General features: G+C 39.6%; 1 protein-coding gene across 4 annotated transcripts in view; it reads left to right on the top strand.

Annotated features, from left to right (window-relative positions):
* Oamb (Octopamine receptor in mushroom bodies) overlaps positions 1-19,779 on the top strand; it is a 99,194-nt gene extending 79,415 nt beyond the window's left edge. For 3 of the 4 annotated variants that reach the window (XM_043417287.1, XM_043417289.1, XM_043417286.1), the window contains 8 exons: positions 4,593-4,730; positions 8,302-8,400; positions 8,706-8,833; positions 10,826-10,963; positions 12,909-13,191; positions 17,095-17,256; positions 18,131-18,444; positions 18,627-19,779. In XM_043417287.1, coding sequence (XP_043273222.1) covers positions 4,593-4,730; positions 8,302-8,400; positions 8,706-8,833; positions 10,826-10,963; positions 12,909-13,191; positions 17,095-17,256; positions 18,131-18,444; positions 18,627-18,744 — 1,380 coding nt within the window. In that variant the 3' untranslated portion in view covers positions 18,745-19,779. Of the gene's footprint in view, positions 1-4,592; positions 4,731-8,301; positions 8,401-8,705; positions 8,834-10,825; positions 10,964-12,908; positions 13,192-17,094; positions 17,257-18,130; positions 18,445-18,592 lie in introns of all 4 variants that reach the window. The other variant, XM_043417288.1, reaches the window with a different exon arrangement.
* The last annotated feature ends 1,765 nt before the right edge of the window (positions 19,780-21,544 follow it).

Raw genomic sequence — 21,544 nt, 5'->3', positions numbered from 1 at the left:
GAAAATACTTGGTGCGAGTTTCAGCAAAACTTTGAAAAGCAACTTTGAAGTTGGCTAGCAAATCACTATGCCTCGCTTCGGTCCACCTGGCCAGGCAAAATCAATGCTAAAAAACAACTTGAATAATTTCGATATTGAATATATAAAAACAACACGTGCGAGTAGCTTTCGCGGTAGCGTAGCAAACATTTTCAAGGATAAAAAAGAATCTAAAGAAAAATGCTGTTCCACTGCTTTTTTATCGTGCACACTCGTCCGTTATCGCTCATCGATCGATCCTGTTACTTGGCGCTCTCTGTTATATCGAGGCTTTTGTGTTTCTCGTCGATGTTCTCTGCCCCCCTCCCCTCCGCGTATATTGCTGGCCTTCTGCTTTCTCATTTTTCCCCTCTTCTCTTTCTTTATTCTTATCCCTTTTCTTTATCGCAGTGCAAATGCAAGAGCGAGAAGAATCAAATCCATTAGGTCGATGAGCTTCGTGATTTAAGTACCCTCATATCTATGCAGCAACACTCTTCTTTTATATACCAAGCACACACGTTTCTATATCGTAAGACCAGCGTATATGCGCAACGGAATATCCGCACCTACCAGTGAATCTCTCCTCGTGTAGCACCCGATTTTCATCCGATTACTCTTTCATTCCCACATTTTATGTGCGCGCGATCTCTTTTGCAGATTGTTTTTTTTTTTCATATTTTTGGTAGCGCGCCGCGATTTATTTGAGAAACTGTCATTTTTCGGTTGTTTAAAGAAGATCACGCGAATCTGATGGAAATCGTGAAAATTCCCTGACGTTTGGAAATATGCTAGAAATATACGGCGTGCATCTATTCTCGGAATTATATTATAGAATCTACCGTATATACTTGTCGGGAAAACAATTAATGAAATAAGATCCTCCCAACTTTAACCGGTTGACTGGTATTGGATCATATATGTACAATAAAAGTCGGGCCCATTCTGGTTTTGTATCATATGTGTACATATTGAAATAACTTTTTCAATTTTCAACCGTGTTGGACAAAAATTGGTATAGAATGGTTTTTTGGGTCGCTGAGTCGATTTTTGAACTTAATTTTTACCTCACTACCCTTGGAAATGGGGAAAATCGAAGGTTCAGGGTGAAATTTTTCGTTTTTTCAATGGATTTTCATGCTATATGATATGAAAATTTTAGTTTTTTTTATCACACTGGACTCTTTCATCGAAATCAAACAAAATTCGCTACCCCCAAAAATGTGAAAAATAAGGGTTCAGGGTGAAATTTGTTAATTTTTCACTGCGCGAAAATTTCATGCTTTATCACATGAAAATAGAATCAGCAACCTCGAAAACCCTCAGAAATAAATTATTGTGATTTTCGGTAACATATTGGCTCGTACCAGTTTTGGCACAAAAACTGGAAAAAAGTTCACCGGTCAACCGCTTAAAGAGCCAAAAACGAGAATAAGAAAATGTAATGTTTTTAGATATAAATGATGGCCTGAGATAGCCTTTTTACCGGTGAAAATCACTTGGGAATGGAAAAAGAAAAACACTTATTTGAGGTTGACGAGTTATAACGACACAAACGGTGCGGAAGGTTTGACAACACCATGAGCCAGCAGCTGGTTAAAAATAGAGACATGGAAATGGCTGTTGTCACATTTTGCTTGACGATTTTACTGGGAAAGTATTTAAAATCGCTATCATTGTATTAAAAATTGATCAATCTCAACAAAAATAAGTTACACATGAATTTAATAACTGCGAGAATAAATTTTTATCGGTTTTTTTGATAATCAAAAGAGGAAAAAAGTTCAGTTGCTTTTTCGAATCACAAGTAACGCGTGATCTTCTTTAACTCAGGACTTCTTTTTTTTTTATTACGGATTTAACGATTGTTTTAAAATCGTTTGACAAACAAATTGAGACTGAATGCAAGTGGCGATGATTTTTTAAGCATTTAAATAATTACAGGGATTTTTTAGTTTGAAATTCAGTTGTTTTTCAATCAAACTCCGTACGGAGGCTCAGTCTTATTCCGGTAACTCGAATTTTCGTATGAATTTTGAAAGTTTGTACCAATTCGTATAATAATTCTTCGTAGACATTCATCGAAGTGTTTCGTAAGAATAATGCGCAGGATTGTGTCCGATGAAGGAAACGACGGTCGCGATTCGTTTGAATGAAAACCGCATTACTCGAATTATCGAAACTTCTGTTCAAAACGATCGTAAAAACCAATTTAGCAGAAGTTGTTAACAGAATAGATTCTAAGGGTTATAGTTTCGAGCACACTAGCCCGGGAAGAGGTTTTTCAGTGGATCGAGTGTTGAAATACTAATGAGAAATCCGAGTGTTCCGGGAGATGACTGCTGATGAGCAGCAGGTATTAAAACGGTTGGAGCGAATTTCGAGTTATTGTGACACGCAATTCCCTTTGGCTTTTTTGCGTGAACACGAGAAAGTAAAATGTTCTTTTAACTTTTTGTGAAACTGGAACAAGTTCTGCCCGAATAATGATGAACAGTGATTTCGAAACAAGTCGTCACCCGATCGAAGGGTGATTTTCAAATTGAACATGAATTTCGAGGTCTTCGACTAAGACTGAATAGTTGTCTCGAGGAAGCTGCTTTTTAAATTTCAGTCCCGACTTCTCACGCACCCAAAGCATAAATTGTAATTTTACATAACGGAGGCTGCGTACACGATACTTTTGCAACTTAAGAAAACTGTATGCTGTGGTCGGAACGAGACCACTTGACAAAACCACACGATCGTACAACTTTCGCGCCCTCCCCTCTGCGCCAAAATCGTCTTTTCCAGACACTCTCGCCACTGAATTTACTAGCATCAAGGGCTTGAGTGAAAACATGGATTGTCCGTCCCCCAGGGACCTAACATCTCAATTCCGCGAAGCTCAACTTCTGGCAACTCTTGTCGACTCGATTGAATAATACTTCGTAGCTGTTTCAACAAAGTTTCACATTTTTAATGAAATTACGAAAAAACAATAAAAACGTTTTCGAGTTATGTTTCTACATTCACGACTCATTTTTTGGTTGAAAGATTACACGATTCTTTAAGGTACTCCTTTCACGAACCCGAATATACTACAAATAACTGATTTTAAGCAACAGTCAAGTAAAAGTGCGTGCGAATAGATTGGCGAAATTTCAGTTCAGGCTATCGAACATTTAATAAAGAATGAAAAGTTGAAAAATCGTAAAATTTATTCGGGACCTTGTCGAGTTCCATCATCGCCAAATTTCTATTCAATAATTCATAGAATAAATAATTCTAAATTCCTCATACAAACTGTGGCTCACAGATGGAAATAATTTTAAGGAATCCACAGCGACGATGGAAATAAAGGGTTACCGAATGCTTAAAAGAGATGTCAACGATAGCAGTTGGAAAGATGGCAGAGGCACAAGCTTTTCCCATACAACCGCGACTTCTCAGAGGTTAGCGCCATCAAAAAATACGCTCGTGCGAAAGGAATACCTTAAACAAGAGTAAAAAAAAAACTGAACAAGTAATTGCAAAGCACATTGGACGATATTATTTTTCCGTCCAGAATTTTCTATATCATCGCGTACACGCAGGATCGCTTCGAGTATCTTGTCACAGTGCACAATGTATTCTTCAAGTTGCGGTGTCTTTAAGCCTTTTTTGTAGATTTTTCGTGTCCTCGTATTCTTTCATGGCGCGTCCTCTTGCAGTGATCTTGAAGTTTCAGACACGTACCACATCTTTCTTCTTTGCTTCTACTTCCACTGCGGCTTTTGTTTAAGAAAGATGAAAAATGCATGCAGCGGCGGTGGCGAGTGAGCAGGCTGAAATATTATACGTCCCTCGAGGGGGCGTCTCATATTTTTCCCACGAAAAAATCTGAAGCCCCTTTCTCATTTATACAACAGAACTATTCATTGCGATGATAAATCTTGCGGGGGCTCCAAAATATTGCGAGTTGTAAATAACGAGGGAAAAGAGTAGGAAAATACGCGACTGTTTTGCAATATTCGACTGTCTTCGGTTCGCTCGAGTGAGTAAATACACCGGGGTAGTAGCTGAAAAAAGGCATTCGAGTGCCTGGTAAGTGTCTGTGACTCAACGCTATATTTTCGCGAGAGTCGTTGACAGAAAAATTTCGTGATTAAAAGCCTGAAGAAAATGTCAAATTTGCTTTTCGTATATGATAAAGAAATTTGACAATCGGTTAAATATTCCCCACCAAATTCTTTGGGAATATTTTTTTATTGGATAAAACACGTAAATTCAAGGATTCCGGAGACTCGAAGGTACGAAAAAAGTGAGCCTTGATTGTTAATAGCGTCCGACCTCATTCGTCCTTGACCCAACAAGCTCACGTTTTCCCCCCCCGAAGCTTCCAAACCGAAGCGACGTTCGAAAGCGTTTACTTAGGACGAAGAGCTTCGCGGTCCACTTTGCCCAACAACTGAGGATTCGAACAAAACTGTCGTCGTCCCGACTTATCCATTCGAGAGTCAGATTTATCAAAATCATTATACGAATGTCAATATTAATCGTGCAAAATACGAGCTCGAATTTAAACGCTGTTAATGCTCTTATTTTCTCCGCAGGTCTGGATATTCGGTGATATTTGGTGCTCCGTTTGGCTTGCCGTTGATGTTTGGATGTGCACCGCTTCGATCCTCAATCTTTGCGCTATAAGTCTCGATCGATATTTAGCTGTTACGAGACCCGTCAGTTATCCACAGGTAATTTACGTCTCAAGCGAGTAATACAAACATTACATGCGCCATAATATTACCAACGAGAATTTAAGAAACACTGAAATCACTCAAAATCGCTCATTCCCACTCAATTGTTTTTCTACGCGTTGCTTCCAGTACTTCTTACAAACCTTTCAAGGTAGTTCATGCACGAAACGATTTTCTTAAGAAAGTCTTGAAATTTACACAGAGTTTAAATGGTAGTCGACTGACACGCGTGTCAAATTTTGAAGGGCTCTTCTTATTGGTTATTGAGATAAACGTGTTTAACCCTCTCAGACCGAGACCTATTTCGCGTTGACGGAAAATGATTCCCTTCATAATTTTATCTCAAAATATTTTCTAGTTTCCGAATCCATTGTGACATTTCGGTTTTTTTGTTGGGAAATATGAATTTTTGAATGTTCGCTGCGCGCAGCACCAGGTCCTTGGGGAGCAAAATCAGGAAAATTTACGAATGAATCTAGCACCGAATACCTTAAATACATCATATTAGCTTCCCTTTGAAAGGAAATAACGTTTGGAGTACGAAAAAAAATGTATACCCACTTTTCTTTTGCGATAACTAAAGCACCTTTTCACACAACGCCAACTCAACATGAAACGCCGACTTCATATTGATATTTCGATGAGTTAAAGCAGTTTATCTCTTGGTTTAGGAGTATCTAAGGTGCAATCTAACCTTGCTTGATGGAAATAGGCAGTTAGAACCCCGACCTTACTGACCGATGCAGTTTTATTGGGCCTGGAAGCGCATGTTGCGTAGAAGCAACATATGTTAAATATGTTTGTTAAATATGAAGAACGTATGTTAAATATGAAAAAAAATACAAATGATTATAGGAACTAGACGTAAAAAATCGTTCATCTTTCCATATTACGAATGAACGCTTCTCACGAAGTTTATGAAAAACGTACACAATAACAATGAAGTGTATAACGAAGGTCTGGGAAAAAAATCGAGACGATTGTCGTACCAGTAATAAAGATACGTCACGTTAAAGATCGAAGGAAATTGGTACTGAGCACTCGCATAACCTCGCATTATTTCGGCATTTTGTTTCTTCTTGGCTTGGCCCATTCCTGTCACAGCTTTTTATCAACACTTTTTTCTTGATCCATTTCCCTTTGTGCTCTAAAACGATCTTTTACATAAAAAACTATGGTATTTTAGCGAGGTACGAAGGAAATTTCGGGTTCAGTCAGTGGTGGATCCCCGATTAATTAACGGCTTGTAATTTCATTCGCCAAAAGATAAGCTGAAAAAATGTATTTACAATTTCGAATAAATAACTCTGTTTATATATTTAATTCGGAAGTAAAAATCGATCGAATTTAGATAGAAACCGATCCCTCCAACGACGAAAAGGCATTAAAAATCATTAATTGCCTTATAAAATCTTGTAAAAATGTCACCTTGGTACAAAGAGACTCTTCAAAATCGTTCCTCAACCGATCAACAGACCAGAAGCTTATTTGATAAGGGGGTTACGATTGCATGGTAAATTCGTAATCAATCAAAATTACGCCCAGAGATTTCCATTCGAACTTTAGCTCCTCCAATATAGGGTTAGGCTCTTCTGCAATAATTGACGAGCTCATTCAGCCCACTCGAAACAATCACCGAGCTCCAATGGCAAGCCGTTGGCTCTCTCAATATCCAACATGATCCTCAAAGACCGTAATAATGTGCATGCTCACAAAATACTCAAAGCGCATCGAGGTTATTTCAAGTATATAAAAGTGAATTTACTCTGCATGATGACTGAAGAGATTAATCCACTCGAATCAACCTTTGGCCCTTGGCTTTAGCTCTCAACGACGCTTGATACAAGCCCACGGGAAATCGCTTGTAAGTATATACACCCCCGCAGGTCGACGAGAGTCTCTCCGAGGGTATTGGATATTCATAACAGCGCAGTGTAAATTCTCGAATCTCTAGTTTAAAAAATGTTTATTATATCTCACTCAATTTCGCATCTTCCATGTGCTGCTGTACTTTCTTGTATGTAAACCGTAGAAAAAACAGGTATTTGGTGAGAGAATATCGAAGGCTTTCCAAACGTAATTGAGATCGGAATATAATAAATGGACTTTGGGGAAACGCACGAGAATTTGAGATTGCAACGTGATGAAAATAAAATATTGCAATGAAGAAGTCCGGACTAAATTGTCACGATCCTGCCGCGGAGCGACGAGACACGCTCGTTGAATTTCGTTGAATCAAATCGTCCCGAGATTTTATGCAAAGTATTCCAACGATATTTTTTCTAACGAAGTCAATGGTAATTTGAGAAAAAATATATGCAAAAGCCGCGTTAAAAAATCTCGTGCGAAAGCACATTTCTGCACTAAAAGTTTCGCTCGATAAAACCTCCGCGGGGCATAGACATGGTGGAATACCGAAATTCGGTGCATCCTCACCTCTGCTCTTTTGAATCCAGTAGGTAGTAATATATTCACCTCCGGATGCGGAGGCGTTCGGAACGCCCTCGCCAATGCTCTTTGAACGGCTCAAAATCCCTCGGAGTTCCCATTTGCTCCGCGGTTCTTGTCAATTCGAGCGACCGTTTTTTATTTCCTGTTTATTTACATTCGAACTACTCGACCAACCATTAAATTGTGCAGACATGAGTTTCAAACATTTACTTCTTTTCCTTCTTCCCTCCCATTTCATTTTCGACGCAGCATTAAATAATCGAGTCCTGCTCGAAAACAGTCGTTGAAACTTTGATCTACCGTTTAACAAACTCGCTGAATTCACGCGATCAATTTACCTGAAATGTTCATTTATTCTGGTTGTTTTTCAAGATTAAACATTTAAACTCATAATTCTTGTTTAACGTGGATGCGATTATTTTCAGTTGTAAGTAACGACCTTCAAGCCTAAATTATTGAATAGAATAATTCAGTCCCTCAACCTTTTTGTGATTGTTGTTTGATCTTCAGTCAGTAATTTCTCGATTTCGAGGTCTCGTTTTCCATCATTTGTTCCATTAGAGCACGAACGTTGAGCACACACGAGTGTGAATAAATAAAACGAGAGAAAATCGTGTGCAGACATCGTTAGCGATTGCAATAAATCAAAAAAATATCGAGTAAATATTTGCAACGAGGAGCATAAAAAGAGCCAGAGAGAAGGAGCAGAAAATGTTTAATCCGTTCCCAGCTGACGTGGGCGTAGTTTCGAGTATACCATGAAACGTAATGACCTCTAACAGTCGTCCTATCATATCGGATCATTATCATTAGCTGTCCTAAATAAATCGATATATCGCACGAATCAATTGAGGCCATCGCAATTGAATGACGTAAATAGTGGCCGTTCCTAAAAAAAATCGAGTGGAAAAGTCCTTTATTTTCGATATCCAACAAGACGTAATCCTAAGCGAATTTCGTTTTGCTGGTATATGAAAACGAATATATGAAGTGGTAAAATAGAAATGAAAAATAAAAAATAATGAACCAGCGCATACGAGAGAACTAACGAAAGATGTGAAATCCTCCAGCAAGGATAAAAATGAAAAATGAATTCGTATAATTCGTGTGTCCATAGATAATGTCACCGAAAAGAGCAAAACTGTTAGTAGCTGCGGTGTGGGTGCTCAGCTTTGTCATATGTTTCCCGCCCCTCGTTGGTTGGAAGGACCAGAGGGTATGTACACCTTTAACGGCCGGGGATACGGGTCGGTTAATTAATCCGTTCTTCCGAGTCTCTTCTCTTCTTTTATGCTTAACGAGGTTACTCTCGCTATTTCCAACAAAGACATTACAAAAGGGAGGAAAAAAGATAAGGGGGAGTAGAAAAAACGAGGGAAAAGTAACCGCACGAGAGCCGGAAGAATGAATAAATGAACATGCTGGATTTCTTCGGGATGTTGATTCGCTAATGGTGCCTCTTCTTCTCTTTCTCTCATTTACGTTTTTATCTCTATTTACACTTTGGGCCTTTGCGCGCAGCTTCATCCCCCGCACAATGTTACGTTCGGGCACAGCGGACCGTACAACACGACAACGATTCTCATACCGGTTAAACCTTGTCCGTGGATCTGCGAGCTCACCAATGACGCTGGTTACGTCGTCTACAGGTAAAACTAAAAAAATAGTTAATTCTCTCCTCTTCTCTCCTAATTTCCTTTCCTTCGTTCATGGTCCTCCGTTCCCGAGCCTCCTCGCTGCGGAGTCGATCGATATTTTATCCACCCTCGTCTCTTTGTGCGTCTCTCGTGCTCGTTTTCTTTTCTTCTTCATTTTTTTATCTCTGTGTCCTTTTGCCAATCCACTTGCCCTCGCAATTCTCAAATGTCCCACTCAGACGTGGATTATTAATCAGAAAAAATCCCCACCTCTGTACCCTCTTTTTTCCACGCACCCCCTCGTCGCTTTGCTCGAAATTGGTCAATGCAATCTCTGCGTTACCGCGACCAACACTTTATGCGCGTGCAATCGGTCTTCCGTGCGGACAATCGAGAATTAAATTCAGTCAAACATCGAAATGAACTTACCTTTTTTCGTATTCCATTGAATCGAGAAGTTTTGCTACTTAAAACCTTGCCACTTTGACCGAAGAGTGCGCGACTTTGAATCACCAGTTTTCAATTTTTCTTGCCCCCTCAAATAGAAAATACATCTCTTTTATAACTGGAGAATTAACCTGCTGCTAAGTGCTCGGGATCAACGTGACTGGGAAGCTCAAGAGCACGCGTATGTTCCTGTTGCTGTTGGGGCTGCATTAATTTCCACAGTATGCCTGTGGCTCTTTAGGGGCTGGAGCTACCGCTCGTGTAACTTGGAAACATCTGAGAGTTCGTGCACGAGCGGTCTCCCTTAACACGTATGCCGCCTCAGCAATGTCGATTAGATACAATTAATATTCGACTCGCGAATTCCCGACACTCGGGCGCGCAAGTAGTCTCCGGGGCTTCTCAACATTCTACGGGCTCTCCCAGAAAAAGGATGACGGATTCCGAGAGCACAATCCGCTGCTATATTTTCGATCAACGACTCGACCGATCATTTTTTATTTCGATTATTAATAAATATTTCTTAAGGTATCTCCTGTACTGCGTGCTAGTCAAATGAGTGCTAAATTTTAAAAACGCTTTTAGACCAAGTTCAACGTACCGATTAAACTTATTGTTAGTAGATATATGTATTCAAGCATATTTTATTAACGTTAAAAAATATTTAAAATGATAGTTTTGCAAAACTATCAAGCGATAGGTGCAAATTTTTATAATGACACATTTTCACAGCTATTTTTCAAAGAATCATCTCTATTTTTTAACCGATTTTATTGCACCAAGTCTCATTTTCTTCCTCAACTGATCCTCTACGAATTCACCACGTAGATTTTCCTTTAAACTCATTCCTGAGACAAATTATGAATGAAAAAGTTTTTTCACTTAATGAACAATTAGCTGCAACAGCGAAACGATCGAGTTAAAAAAAACAACTACATGGTGGATTCATAGAGGACCGGTTGACGAACAAAATGAGACTTGTCGCAATAAAATCGATGAAAAAGCTCAGATAATTATTTGAAAAATACCAGTGAAAATGTGTCAGCGTGGAAATTTGCATTTATCGGTTGATGGTTTTGAAAAACTAGCGTTTTTAATATTTTTACGTGTTAATAAGATATGCTGTAATACGAATTTAATCGGTACGTTAAACTTGGTCTACAGGCGTTTTGAAAATTTAGCACTCATTTGGCTAGCATGCAGTACAGGAGTTACCCTAACAGATCGAAGAACGAACGATGGAAAAACTTTCTTTGTCAAAATTTCTCCTTTCAGTTGCATCGCGAAGCAAAAAAACGGCGGCGAATATAATGAAACTGGAAATAAAGTTGCCGTTTTTGCCATATTTTTGCTCCTTCAAAACTTTTTTTAGAGTCGTTTTTCTTACTCGTAAAATAGCGTCGACGCTCACCGAATTAATTCCAATATAAAAAAATGTTATGTGACATCTTCCTATCCCTTCCGCTTCCCTTCTGATCTTTTCTCCATTTCGTAACCACTCGAATTCCCTTGCTTCTACTAATTAACGGAGTTTTTTGTATCATTTCGTACTTCCAGCGCCCTCGGTTCCTTCTACATACCGATGCTAGTCATGCTGTTTTTCTACTGGAGAATTTACAACGCTGCGGTATCTACAACCAAGGCGATCAATCAAGGCTTCCGGACGACGAAGGGCTCGAAGATGCTGGGCTCGAGGTACAAACTTATTCACAAGAAATTTCTTTTTAACGATAAACAAACTTAGTTGCAAAAACGAATTGGGAAAAAGTGATCGAAACATCGGAAAGTTATCCAATTACCTTAGCACTTTGGCAAATTTTCCATTCCCCTATAAATCGAAATGGAATAAAAAGCTCTGCTTTTTCCTAGCTTCGAGGACAAATCATAGAATGTAATGATTCGATGGAGCGTAGTGAATGCTGAAAAGCTTTCAAACCTCAATGGAACATTTTAAACAAAAATTCAAAATAACCAACTCTCGAAGCAGTCGTAGAATCACAGTTTATTCGAATTTACTCTCGTAGTTAATTGCTCTTTCTCTCTGCCCCGCTCTCTCGCAATGTTTCTCGAACTAAGTACAGGGCAACATATCAAAGTTTCGAGAAAACTTGTTGGCCTGAGCCTTCATTAATATTATTCGCATTACCGTTTTCCATATGCTTTTAAGAGAAAATTGCCTCCAACGTACAGGCAATGCAGAGTCGAAAAATTCTTTCAATTACCAGTACAATTAAGCATCATAATTTCATTCTGTACCATCCTTTGGTACGAAATATCACGAGCCTCGACAAACAGGTTTTCAATTTCTGACGAATTGAAAAATCAAAAGTGTATGACGAGTTTGAAGAAACTTTTCGATTTCGCAGTTTAATGTTCTCCAGACCTTTGATTTCTGCCACCCTCGACAGTTCTTATTTATCCACAGTTATCATAATTTGATTTGAATTTTTTATCACAATTTTCATCATTTTTTATATCATAATTTGATACGAATTTCTCCAGCCCGGTCGATTCCGACCTGAATTCCTCGCTTCTTCGTACTCATTCAAAATTCTACTTAACTATCCGAGTTACCGCTCTCAAAAACTTCTGCGATACAGCTAATAAACCTGGTAATTACAAGGAGCATGGAACTTCTTAATTATAGGAAAAACGAGAAGGGTGATTCCGTCTTGATGTTGGCTCACGATGATTCGAGTTCCTTACTCAAGGCGAATAATAATCTGTGTGAATAACCCATTCACACGCTCACTTCCGTTTATCTTTAATCATCAATTAATTCGTTTATTTTATTTATATAAAAAAAGATAAAATAATGATTAATCCATTGAATTCGTTCATGCACTCGGTGAATCGCGTGACAACTTGCTTTTTTTAAACTGATTTTCAATTGTGCTTATTATTTCATCGATCCATGTGAGTCGCTGTTATTATTTGAGAAAATAAAATGAACCGTCGATGCACAAGTGTTGAATCCTCGGAGAACTCCGGAGTTTAATACCCGCACTGAAAATTCATCGCTCAGTCGAAAATCAAGGTGCTCGTTGCTCTAGAAAACGATGCAAGTTCAGCCTCATCAAAACGAAGCTGTCAAAGTCGATTGAAAGTACGACGTGATATTTGTCCCCACCCTAAGAAATGTCTGCGAAATACCCAAGGAGATGGGTTATATGATTTGTAAATATTGGTAAATACGGAGCTCAAAGGAGTTGACTATAAATAGTATAGCAGAATATGGCTTGCTCTGATATCAAAGGCGAAGGCTGCATGAATTATTTTCTTATTCTACTGTGTACATACACGTTGCAAGGAGCGGTATTTAACGTTCGAAATGAAGGTTGAAATTGATTCAGACATAAAAAAGGAGAGCAGGGAGCAGCGAGAGAGAGAATGAGGAAGGCAAAGAATGCACCGCAGGCGTTTAGCTATTAAAGCGTATATCATTGCGAAAGGACTGTGAAAAATAATACACGCCTGTACTCAACAATAAAAAATAATGTTGTTTGTAACAAAAAACGATGTAGGCGAGAAGCCTGCGGATATCTTCAACTCGATTAATTTGTAGCTCCATCGATAATGGTGTAATGAAATTGAGTGCGTAATTCGATCATGAAATATAAATTTTGTTGGTGATCGATAGATTCGACGAGCAACGTTTGACGCTGAGGATACACAGGGGACGCGGAAGCGTTCACAACGGGAGCAGCAACAACGGAAGTCCCAGGAGCCCCGAATCCGGGAGAAGTTCGGTGAGACGTGAAAGAATCAAAATATCAGTATCGTATCCAAGCACCGAGACTCTCAACACGAAGTGCAATACCCTCGAACGCACGCCGTCCAGATGCTCTCAAGTCTCGGTCCACTACAGCAACGGACAAACGCAGAGTCAGTTGTGCCCGAGCTCGAAAAACACCCATTTGAAGGTAAATTTGTCTTTCGTCGTTGTTCGGTTCGATGGAATTCGAAGACATTCGAAAAGTGCTTCAATCCCACGAGCGGTAGCGCGAAAAAAGTGCATGCAACAAGTTTTACATTCGGATTTTTCCCATCCCCGTTCACAGCTCTGCTAACTCGAGCTTCGTATTGCACACTTTTTGTCGAACCTCCAGCTTCGACGAGGCGGCGAAAGACGGCGCAAGGCAAACGTCCCAGTCCTTCGGCTCGAATGAGAACTCTGCTTATTTCGTATAAATACAGGTTGCCCTAAAAAGTGCGGTTCATGACGAGCCTTCACGAGAATCTCGAACTTCATAAATTAGTCAAGACATTTTTTTCCTCCGGAGGCCCTGCCAGTGAGATGTTAATAAACCCGTCAAGTATCATTCGAATTCTCAATTTTGTGCGAGCAAACTTCAACCTTCCAGATACCGTGAATTTTCAGCGATAAAAAATGTGTGCAGCAATACGTTGATTGAGAAACGTTCAACAATTTGCACGCTGAAGGGGACTTGGACGTTTGCATTACTTGAATTCCCATCTCGGATCGCTCGCTTTGCATTCTCTACGTACTTGACACTCTTCCTGCATACCGTTCTCGAAAGACTCGCTGAGATTCCTTCGATCACTGATAATAGCCTGAGACATTTCATTCCCTTTTCATCCTCCTATTTTTGTCTTTATTTTTCGACATTTTCAATTCTTAAGATGCTTTGATACAATCGTCAACCGAATTTTCCTCTCTCGAAAGCCCTTCGAATCTTCAACTTTTTCGTTCCTGAATATATTTTTGAAAAGTAGCACTTTCTTCCATGTCGAAGTCCACGAAGAATATTTTTCCATCGACTTCCCAAGGATGCTCAAAGTCGACTAACACTTCCAATCGATCTGTCTCTTCTCATTGATTCCCCGTATCTGGAGCTTCGAATAATTTATTTTGAATCCAACGCAGGGCCATTTTTGAGCTCGTTATCCGGAGTTTAAGCGAAGCGTACATTTTCAATTCGATTGCTCGTGGTTGCACACAGAGCTTTGGGTGCAATTCGGTCAAGTTCAGAATTTTCTTTTCAATAGTTTCTAATCGCTCTATTGAATTTATTTTGAATATTCGACAACTTCAGAAGTGTCAGAAAAATTCGATAATATTTCGTTTTCCATGAAACCATACGGTATTGCGTGGAAAAAGGGAACCATTTTTGTCTACTTTATTATTTATTTTTATAGCCGAGTAGATTTTTCGATGGACGAAAAATGACGTTTGAACATATTTCGCGACGTCTCGTTTCTCGCGAAGTCTTTTTTGGAGAGAAGCCTTTTACTTCTGGGAAAGTAGAAATGAAAAAAAAAAAAGTGAGAAAGTTCAAAAAGATACGCTCTAAAACGTATATCTCGTGAAAAGTGAGAGAGTAAAGGGGAAGAAAGTACTCTAACATTTGGTGCATTTTATCGGATTGAAATAAACTGAAAGCTCCGAGAGCATTTTTCTTTCTTACGTTTATTCGTAAAAAGGTAGAGCGAAGTGAGAAAAAAAAGAAAACAAATGCAGTCAAATTTGGTGGGGATGAGAAACTCGGAGAAAGAAAGTGAACGAAGAAGAGAAGACAAAGAGGGAATAAATGAAAGAGCAAAAGAAAGGATGGAGGAAAAGACGAGTGGGACAATAAAAAATGGAGGAATAAAAAGAAAAATTTGAAAAAAAGAGTGGAAGATTGAGCAAGAGAAAAAGAACAAAAGAAGAAGATGACACTGTAGCTCGATCCCCTGTAATGCAAACGTCGCGCTTCTCCCTCTCTCTCTCTCTCTCTCTTCTTCACATTCGAGCTTGCAATTATTCTAGTAGTTACAAGCTCTGTAGCAACGTTACGAAAGCGTCGACTCGCCTCGTCACTCGTCACTGGCATTGCGGTCGTACCACTCTCGGACGTGACTACTGACCACCTTAGCGAAGCGAAAATTCCGTTCAGCACCGATCCTCAACCCTTCGGGTTTTATAAACTTGCCGGACTTATGTTAGAACCTCGCAGGTGAAATCGTCGGAATTAATTTCGTTCATTTTGACCGAGATTTTGGCATTGCGTTGGAAAAAGGATTGAAAACGAATGTAAATCGAGAAGGCTAAATTTTGGATATGATGTGGGGGGGCTAGAAAAGCTTAGCTTTAAATTGTCGACCAAGATTTCCTATGTGCATTTTCCGCCATCTTGAAAAAAGGCTTAAACTCAGTTTTTTTACAATAACTTGGTTCTCCGTTGAGATACGAAAATTTTGAATGAATACTTTTTTGTTGTTTTTTTTACGCTCTATATTTAAGGTCCTTTACATTTTTCACCTATCTTTCATCGTTATTGAGATATCGATCGAAATATCGAAATTTAAGGTAGCGAAATTTGCTTTTTTGCTATTTTCTCTTTTCTCGTGATAGATATCGAACAAAAGTTCAGTATGAAAATTGTAGAACGTGCTCGGACTTACAATTTCGTTTTTTTATTTTTTTATTTCGAGAAAAATTACGCCCGCTAGCGCACCGCAAAGTTGCCTGCAGCGCCGCCCGACGCTCCAAAATGGAATTAAATTTGGACTTTTTCGATCGATATCTCAATAACGATGAACGATAGGGAAAAAATGTAAGAGACCTTAATTGTAGAGCGTTAAAAAAGCAACAGAAAAGTATTAGCTCAAAATTTTCGTATCTCAACGGAGAACCGAGTTATTGTAAATAATGACTGGTTACCAGTTCGAGGAATCGAGAAAGTATTGAGGGACACGTTCAGATTCAATGTATTCCCATTTTTTAGCTTTATGGGTGAATCAAGATTCCCAATAACGGTGATCGATGACGGTGGCAACCTCGATGAATTTGCAGGCAGGAGAAACAGAGCTGAAAAATGATAATATCGCCATTAACTTCGATACCAAAACATGGAAATAACGTTTACAGTGAATGGCCATCGTTATTGGTATAATTTGTGATTGAATTCTGCGAGCGCGTGCCAAAAGTCGCTACTGGAATTCAAGGGTCGCATTTGTTTCTTAAAATGCCTAAAAACTACCGCCATCGACTACAAAACGTTAATTTTTCAATGGGAATTCCATCAGCAATGCCTCGGAGGCAAAAAACTAGGCGAGAACGTTTTTTTCCGAGACTGAATATTCCTCTGCCTCCAATGTTGGGAACATGACTTTTGGGAAAGCCTGTACATTGCGAAGCGAACCCTCCCGATGATATTTCGGACAGGGAAGAATAGAACTGGCCGATGGAACAAGCCGGTCAATTAGTATACGATGGACGCCCAATAGCCATACGCAAATACTCCCCCCCCCCCCTCCCCCGCCCCTTTCTCTCTCTTCTTGTCTCTCCTCTGTCGATACACATATGCCCATATTTTCCTATGCATATGCTCAATTAACTGGTCCAGCCAACACGCGTTTATTGTTACTACTCCGCTACGATTCAACGTTTAATCAGCTTGAATTTGAATGCTTTCAATCTGTTCTCAGTTTGCGTCGGGCACACAGAGGTCAAACAGTTTCCCACAAGAGGACATTTGCAAACTGCATATTGAATTTAACGTTTTCAATCCGCCCTATTTTTCGTACGCGAAGAGAATTTTGCGCGAATAATAATTTTGCTCGCAATGCAATGCGGCATAAAATGGCAATCTTTGTCAATAAATAACCAAGTTTTTCCAATGAAAATATCGTCAATTGTGCTGAGAGGGGTCGACACGACTTCACGTTACAATTTGTACAATTTGAACGTGCAGTAACCGTTCCCACAAAACTTATTTCGGCATGAAGTGAAAAAGTTTCTATTGAAAATTGAATTTTCGTTAAAATGCAATCTCATTAAATTTTCTATTTAACTTTAACATTTGTTCGTCGTTCCACAGGTAGGCGGAATCAATCGAGTTGGCAGCAACAAAAGACCCAGTAGGAGGAGCAGCTGCGAAAGCCAAATGACTGGTGACGAAGTCTCTCTGCGAGAACTCAGTCAGAGCAGTGAGGAGAAGCCACGGGTTATGAAAATGGGCAAAAGGAACATTAAAGCCCAGGTAACGAAGAATCTCCGAATGCTTTACGAATGCGATGAACGGTTTTTCGTGTGAATACAAATAAGGAGAAAAAATCTGGGGCAATATTCAAAGAATGGATATTTGCACGTGTTATACGATAATGTAAATATTCGCTTCGTTAATTCGGGTGGAAAAACTTTTAGAAGAAAAAGTAGTTGCATTTAAACACTCGCATTCAATTAAAACCAACGAATTAATGATTCGGTTGGTGTGATGACAAACGTGGACGCAAACAAAATACCGTCACCGCTGATCTCGATTCACGAAACGAGGATTCATTCGATTCCGAACGCTATTCGATTTGAATTGCACATCGATGTATATGCCTGTGGAAACGGAACGGTGGAAAATGAACGCCGAGAGGAGGAGTACGTTGTTTTTGAGATGACGAAAACAAGCAAACATGCGAACAACAAACGCGAGCGCGGGGGGAAGAGTGAGAGAGAAAGAGTAAATCTCATTTTCGAATCTCAAACAGATTCAAATCTGTATTCACTGAAATTCGTACATACGACAAGTTCTGTAATAAATAGTTCAAAATTTTGTGCAACTTTCAGACATTGTCATCGTCTCGTGTAAAATCACTAAAATTTTCCAAAAGAGTAAAATTTTTCCAAAATGTCCAGTCTGATTAAAAATGAACTTTGATTCGCTCGTTGAATATTTGTCGCCAACCCTTTTTCTCCATCTTCATATTTCAAACATTTTTAATCTCACTGAGTGCTTTTCCAAGCACAGTTTCAAGGGATCTCGAAAAAATAATAAAAATGATGATGTATCGAGAGACGCGGCAGCGACTCGACGACCCTGTAGCACTTTTATTTACTGGAGTGTGATGGTTTATTTATTGCAGGTTAAGAGATTCCGGATGGAAACAAAAGCTGCTAAGACGCTGGGGATAATAGTGGGTGGTTTCGTTCTCTGTTGGTTGCCGTTCTTCACGATGTATCTAGTTCGTGCCTTCTGTCCAAACTGCATCCACCCAACGGTCTTCAGCGTCTTGTTTTGGCTCGGTTATTGTAATTCTGCGATAAATCCCTGCATCTACGCGTTATTCAGCAAGGACTTCAGGTTCGCGTTCAAGAGGATAATATGCAATTGTTTGTGCACGAGAGGACGGAGTGGCCTGCGACGCGGTAGTGACGGAAGCCAGTTGGCAGCGGCCAGGTAATATTTGAGTCAATAGCTGAGTGCTTCCGGTGGGAGTGTGAGATTTTTGGTTTTTTTTTTAATGGAAACGTCACGAAGGACGAATTATTCGAATAAATGTTTGTTTTATCCTTTAACAAATGTTCTTTTTTCGTTTTTCCTTCAGCTTATAAGCTTTTGTCTCATGTTCCTGTTGGCAGAACCGAAAGAAGCCCAAGTTATTCTATTCGTGTGCCTCATCACGGAGTTTCAATCGAGGATTCCGATTTAGATCCGAGCTCCGAGCACAATGTTCATTCCCAGAGTGACTCCAGATGACTGTAGCACGCCAGGGCGGGCGCGCATCGCGTCGCCTTTGACCCGAGGACTTCCGAGGTCAGTTTCACGGCGCGTTCATCGCACAACAGGCTGACGAGGGTCGATCGTTAACGCGACAAATGAGCCAAGATTATTCAATAAAGAATATTGTTGCGACGCAGGGTAGCAGAGAATAAAAATACTTAACACTGGAAACAAACGCGAGGACGCGTCGTCATAAAATCCGACGATTCGTCTTGTTTCTCGTGATAAAAATGAAGCCTCGGAAATACGAGAATCTACGGCCATAAGTTGATCCATTGAAATAATCGGATCGATTCCCCGACGAAATGTTGTATTCTAGTCGTTACTCGATAAGACTCAATTGTGTACGAAGGACGAATTAAGAGTGTGAGGAGGCTTCGAATGAAAGAATATTATTGCGTGCGTGATATAATAAATTGTGAATAAATGACTATACGGAATATACAAGACGATCGTGCGACGAGAAATCTCGTGAAAAACGAACGCACAAGAGAACTCGAATGTATGTGAAACAGTGTATGTCAACCAATATATGTAAAGTTATATATGTATCACGATGTTATCAAATATTAATTAATTATTATTTTTACTATTATTATATATATATATATATATATCTATACATATATGAATGTTTATTCAAACCGAACGTTTCTTTTGTTTTCGTTAATCTCTCTTTTAGTTGTTCGTTTAATTTAAACTGGCGCCTATTAAAATAACGACGATAAACGAACGATATGATGTATGAATGTTGAGCATAGTGGGTGGCCTCGTCGAAATGACCAACGGACAGGACATTCTTCGTGTCCACCGGACTATCTCATACGTAAATATACCACTACAAACTGCTCCCATTCATGTTACACATTTATTGTCGTTGAAAAAAGAAATGAAAAAATCAAGCCGAAGAAAAATAAAAGGGGAAAACCCAAAAATAACTATCTAGACGTAAGTCAGACAAGCAAGAAGTGAGATAATGTTAATAAATATGAGGAAAGTCGAAAGTGAGAATACGAAATGTGACGTGTGTTTTATTTGGAAAGAATGTTCCCATTGTACGAACATTTAATCCTGTAGCTAACATGCATTTTTGTTCTCAATTTATCGAACAATTCATGATTCGTTTCGAGTGCTAAATATTTTCTTAGTCCTGCATTTTGTTGGTTTTAATACTGTTGGAGGATTCCAAGTATTCGCGTCAACTTTTTCGACTGATGATATATTCGTTCATGAATAATGTATATTCGAGAATTGTATGCAGTTTCGGCCCCATTTACTCGAGATAACGTTATAGAGCTAGGAAAAATGGACTCGATTAATCGTCCCCATTTTGCAGCGCGGAAGCACAATGACACCGAATTTTGACCTGACGAAACTGCTGGCTTTACTCCAAAAGTAAAGATTCTTATCGACGATCAGTTCTTGCTCTTTCGAGACGACCAATCAGCTCGGCTTCGGCTCGTTTGTACGACTTTTGTTTGGGCCACCAGCCAAATCGGTGACTTCGATACGGACGCAACATTTTAACGAAAGAATGACGAGACCTCACGTCCTCAATTATGGTCGCATGGATCCAGCAGCTATCAAAACTCGACCCGAAGTCTCGCGACGTAAACGTGCAACGCTGCGATTTTTTAAATGCCAATGAGCGATTTGAGTACTTCCCGATAAACCTACTTCGAATTTGAATGCTTCAATATCCGACAATCCGAGTTTGAACACAATTCTTTTACTCAAATAAATGCGTTTCAGGAGTTCAGCTTTAAGAAACATTTCTTAATCTACGTCGTCGATTTGGTATAAAAATAAATGGCACGTTCCAGCAAAAAAAATATTACACACCGCTGGAATTCTTATCTTCCTGCTGAATAATCATTGTTTCGCAAAATATAAAATAACGTTGATCAACGAGACTGATGCCCACGAAGGCTTTGGCTCCGGTAAAAGGTGATTGGGCGACACGTTACAATCGTTCGAGAAAGTCAGAGAGAGCTATGGCTAAGCCCCGTTCCTTCGCTCCCTAAAACCGCGCACGAGCGTTTGACATGCGATTCAAGCATTTGGGCTAATGGAAAGGAGTCGTGGCGTCGTTGCCACTCTGACAGCCGATGCTTTGACTCGTTGAGCTTTTCGAGGGTGTGTACTCTCGTTGACTCCGGGAGCGGGCCGTGAATTTGTGCTGGAGAATTAGAGAATATCATCACGATAACGCGAAAATAATTAGCCTCAATGTGACGTCTTGAGCGTCGGAGATGAAGTGAGAAAAATGGAGAACGAAAAAGAAGGGATGGAGGAGGTCGAAAATTCTCTCCGAGTGAACGACCGGCCATATTTTTCCACCTTGTATTTGCTGTATCTCAATAATCGTATTTGGCTGCGACATAATACAATAAAATAAAGTGCCTCTTGAACGTTCCTTCCGCAGGGAAACAAAATTTCCACACAACCTTAAGGAATAATGGTTGTCAAGGGCGTAGGGATCAAAATTTTGTTACTTTCTTTCCTTATCACGATTTCGAAAAGCTCGTTCTGTGTGGCTTGGCGAAATAAATTCATGCAATTTTGGTGCAAACATTTTCAATCGAATTTCACCAGCATTCAAAGCAGCACTATTTCTTCTTTTTTCAGCGAGGGTGTCTGTTTTTCAATAGAACCTCGTTTACCACTAGCTCCCGGTGGTTTTCCAATGCATGGAAATCCAAAACGCACGAACGAACACACGCATTTGTGAGCCGCGAGGTGCGAAGGTGTCGAGGAGAATTCTTGGAATGCGAAA

Source organism: Venturia canescens, chromosome 4 (assembly GCF_019457755.1).
Source record: "Venturia canescens isolate UGA chromosome 4, ASM1945775v1, whole genome shotgun sequence".
Taxonomy (NCBI): domain Eukaryota; kingdom Metazoa; phylum Arthropoda; class Insecta; order Hymenoptera; family Ichneumonidae; genus Venturia; species Venturia canescens.
The sequence above is the reverse complement of the archived record's forward strand: the minus strand, read 5'-3'. Positions and strand labels throughout refer to the sequence as shown.